The following is a 3566-nucleotide window of genomic DNA, read 5'->3' as shown; positions in this document are numbered from 1 at the left end:
TGTCTGTCTCTCATGTGGGGTGGAATTAGAGGCGTACTGCGATTTTTAAAAAGCTCCTGAGTTTGCCTCATTGGGGGACACCCACAAGGGGGTTCTCTGGACCCCACCTTTCTTTTCTTGGAAGAGGATGCTCTGTGCTGTAAGGAGTCAGCTAAATAAAGGCATCTGTTACCTCCCTGGGCTGGGTGTTAGCCTTATATGAATGGGGAGTGGGTAGTTTGGCCTATGGCAGCCTAGGGCTGTTTGGGTTTTTGTTTTTGTTTTTGTTTTTTTTTTGGCACCAGGACAACCTCGCTTAAAAGGCCCCTGAGGCAGAAGTGGTGGCCTTTGACACCAACTTGGGGGCTCACACACGGACACCCAGCCTGGCAGGCAATCTCAGTTGGGCATAGTTTCATCTGGGAAGGCAACAGCCATATCCTCCACTGTGATGCTGTCCACGATGGAGGTGAGGGAGTGCAGGTTGTGGGCATCTGTAGGGTCAGCTGCAAGCAGATGATCTGCAAGGAGAAGAGAGCAGGGTTTCCTGGGCAAAGGGCATGGGCACAGGTTTCCCAGGACACATAGGTGAGCAAGAGTCAGGGTTCCCCATAGCCACGAGCACTCCCCATGCTGTGTGTGTGTGTGTGTGTGTGTGTGTGTGTGTGTGTGTGTGTACTTGTGTGCTGCCTCTCTGAAATCCTCTAATGTAGTTAGGGTTTGGAAGTGGCTGTCCCAAGGTGAAGCCAGGATAGTGTATCCTAGGGAACTGGGCCCGGTTTTGCAACACTGACTCAGCAATTCCCAGGGACCCCAGGGGCAGGGACAGGCTCTTCTCTCTGAGGTCAGACACCAGCTGGGATGCTGTTGGAGTCTGTGGCTACTCCTTAGTTGATTAAGGCTACAGGGAGGCACAGGGCCCCCAGCCCTCCATTTGAGCCCACAGGAAGATGACCGGAACTTGGAGTGAGGTAAGGGAATAAATAGCCCAGCATAGTTAGGGACTAACTGATTTGAGCCATGGTTACCTCCAGGGTTGGGACCGAACTCCAGTGCGCTGCTCCACTCTGGACTGCAGGAGGCGCTGTGGGAGTTGCATTCACTGGGCACCTGTAAAACAAGGCCAATATCCAAGGTCAAGTCTCCTGCCATCCTCAGGTATAAACTCTCTCTGCCCGGGTTCTGGAGTAGGTTACCCACCCTAGAAGGTTCTCCATAGACACCCCGCTTTCTAGGTCTTTCCTGGCTCCTAGGATGGGGCTTTGCCTTCACTTTGGAGGTGAGTGTGATAGTCTAGAGTTCTTTGTTATGATGAACTGGGAGCAGTCCTAATGTGTTTTGTCGGCTCAGCCGTGGAGGTCGTGGATTTGGGACAGAGCAGGTTCCTTTCGCCCCTTGGTCCCTTCTAGGTGCTGACTCGAGCATGGGCGTCAGCCCTCACTTTCCCCTGGGCTCCCCTAAGCAAGCCCTTACTTCAGGCCCTCCAGGCCCCTTCTGTTGGCTTGTGCCAGTCCACTCCGCCCCATGTGTGTTTCCTGTCCACCGCCTTTTGTCTGGTCTGGGGACACAATGAGCATGGAAGCTCCCTGGACAGTCAGCCTAGCTGACACCTCCAGACAGACAGACAGCCTAGCAGACAAGGGGGGGGGGAGATTCCCCAGGGCCTTGCTTTGCACCTGTCCCAGTTCTGGTGGCCCGAGGCTGACCAGGCACCTCCCCCTGGCCCTGGCCCTGGCCCTGGCCCTAGGACTGGTGCCCCAGCCACTTACCACGGGCTGGGGCCCGCCCCCGCCTCGGTAGCGGAGGTCTCTCTCCTCCTGGTTGAGGGAGCTGAGCAAGGCCTGCAGGCGCTCAATGTACTGGATGGCACTGCGCAGGATCTCCACCTTCGGCAGCCGCTGGTTGGGGTTGAGCAGCGTGCTCCTCTTCAGGGCCTCGAAGGCCTCGTTCACCTTCTTGAGCCTGCGCTTCTCCCTCAGCGTGGCCGCCCTGCGCCGGTCCACCGACACCGACTTCCTCTTACACACCTTGCACGCCCACGGCAGGCACTGGCCCGGACAGTGCTCGGGGGTCCCCAGGCCCTTTTCCTCCAGGGGCCCCCGGGCTTCCGGGCTCAAGCTAAGCTCAGTTCTCTCATAGCCCGGGGGCTCGAAGCTCTGGAGGTGGACGGGCAGGTAGTTTTCCCCATCATAGAAGTGGGGCTCCTGGTAGAAATAGGGGGATGTCTCATACAGCTCCATCGGGTCGGAAAAGACTCGTCCCTGCCACCGGTCCCCAAGCTCCTGCAGCCCCTCACGCCAACTGCTGGGTGCCATATAAACCCTCCCCGCTGGCATGGGCCCAGAGATAAATATAGCCAACGCCGCAGAAACCTGAGCCCCCTCTAAGCTGTTGCTGCACATCAAGACGTTTACAGTGGATTACATGTGATTCCCCTCCCCTCTTCTTTTGCCCCCACACCCCGCCCTGCCAGCCTGCCCCTGGCCCAGGCGGCTCCTGTGCACGGGTCGGGAGGCCGGCGGCTGTAACTTGATTAGTTTTCATTTCTCCGCAGCCCCTGTGGGGCAGGGAAGGTGGGGGCGGACGCATTCCCCGCTCTCATCTGCTCCTTTCAATTACTCCTCTCCGGGCCGCCTGCCTGCTTCCTCCGTGGTCCAGGGCAGCTGGTGGGTAGGGCAGGAGCACACAAGACAGGGGTAGCCTTCTCTCTGCTGCTTGGAAGCACGGGAAACCATACTGCCTCAGTCCTACGAGACCCCCCCCCAATGACGTACCACCACAGCAGGACCACCCCAAATTTGGGGCGGGAATCCCTAGGGTACATACACGGAGGCAAAAGGCAGAAATGGCAAATGGATTTGATTTTTGGGTTTCCTCAGCTGGTTTGACCTTAGTGTTCTCTTAGGGCTCAAGTAGTTGGGCATAGATTGAGGCAGAGATCTTGAGAACTTGTCAGGCAAGGAGTGTTCTTAAGGAGGAGGGGAAGTCAGTGCTGAGTGAGGATTCGAACTCACAGCCTCTGCATTGCTGTCCCCTCTCCCCCAGTTAAGAGCTCTTCGGCCTCCTGTCTCCCTCCTTGGTCAGTCTTAATCATCTCTCCATGCTTTTCCCTCCATGGCGTCTCCTGCCCTGTTTTGACACTAGAACCGTCTTGACTCCTCTCTGCAGTTGGGGTGGTAAGGAGAATAATTCTTTATATTGTTTGTGTCTCTCATGGGTCACCAGGCTGGGTTCTTCTGTCCCTTCCTGCCCAAGTGATCACCTCTATGCATCATACAACTCTAGAATGACAGGCGCGCGCGTGTGTGTGTGTGTGTGTGTGTGTGTGTGTGTGTGTGTGTGCGCGCGCCATTTTATCTCCGGCTGCATCAGCCAGTGGTTACCTAAGGAGAGGCACTGGTGGCCAGGGACCAGGGAGGACAGTTCTAAGTCAGGCTGCAGACCTCACCTCTGCTTCCTGAATTCCCCTTCCTGCGGATGTCACATGACAACTTATTCTACTGACCTGTAGCTTCAGGAATTCAGAAACTTACCCACAGGTCAGGGTTTCCCCCAGGACCTTGCGTCCTAAGTGTGACCCGCCCTGC

The 3566-nt window shown here is 56.6% G+C and overlaps 1 protein-coding gene across 1 annotated transcript; it reads right to left on the bottom strand.

Annotated features, from left to right (window-relative positions):
• Positions 1-249: 249 nt before the first annotated feature.
• Myog (myogenin) lies at positions 250-2348 on the bottom strand. The gene is made up of 3 exons (XM_051203934.1): positions 1749-2348; positions 1008-1089; positions 250-500 (listed from the first exon to the last, which is right to left on the bottom strand). The coding sequence occupies exons 1-3, from the start codon at positions 2313-2315 to the stop codon at positions 379-381; spliced, it is 771 nt and encodes a 256-aa protein (XP_051059891.1). The 5' UTR covers positions 2316-2348; the 3' UTR covers positions 250-378.
• Positions 2349-3566: the final 1218 nt, after the last annotated feature.

This window comes from Phodopus roborovskii, unplaced genomic scaffold, assembly GCF_943737965.1.
Source record: "Phodopus roborovskii unplaced genomic scaffold, PHOROB, whole genome shotgun sequence".
Taxonomy (NCBI): Eukaryota; Metazoa; Chordata; class Mammalia; order Rodentia; family Cricetidae; genus Phodopus; species Phodopus roborovskii.
This window is presented reverse-complemented; position numbering and strand designations above follow the sequence as displayed.

What these genes read in the sequence shown, in the direction of transcription:
- Myog (XM_051203934.1), bottom strand. Translation starts at nt 2,315, where the DNA reads ATGCCAGCGGGGAGGGTTTATATGGCACCCAGCAGTTGGCGTGAGGGG. An exon ending in GGGGCGGGCCCCAGCCCGTG is followed by an intron (nt 1,090 to 1,748) that starts GTAAGTGGCTGG and finishes CTTGTTTTACAG; the next exon opens with GTGCCCAGTGAATGCAACTC. An exon ending in GTTCGGTCCCAACCCTGGAG is followed by an intron (nt 501 to 1,007) that starts GTAACCATGGCT and finishes TTCTCCTTGCAG; the next exon opens with ATCATCTGCTTGCAGCTGAC.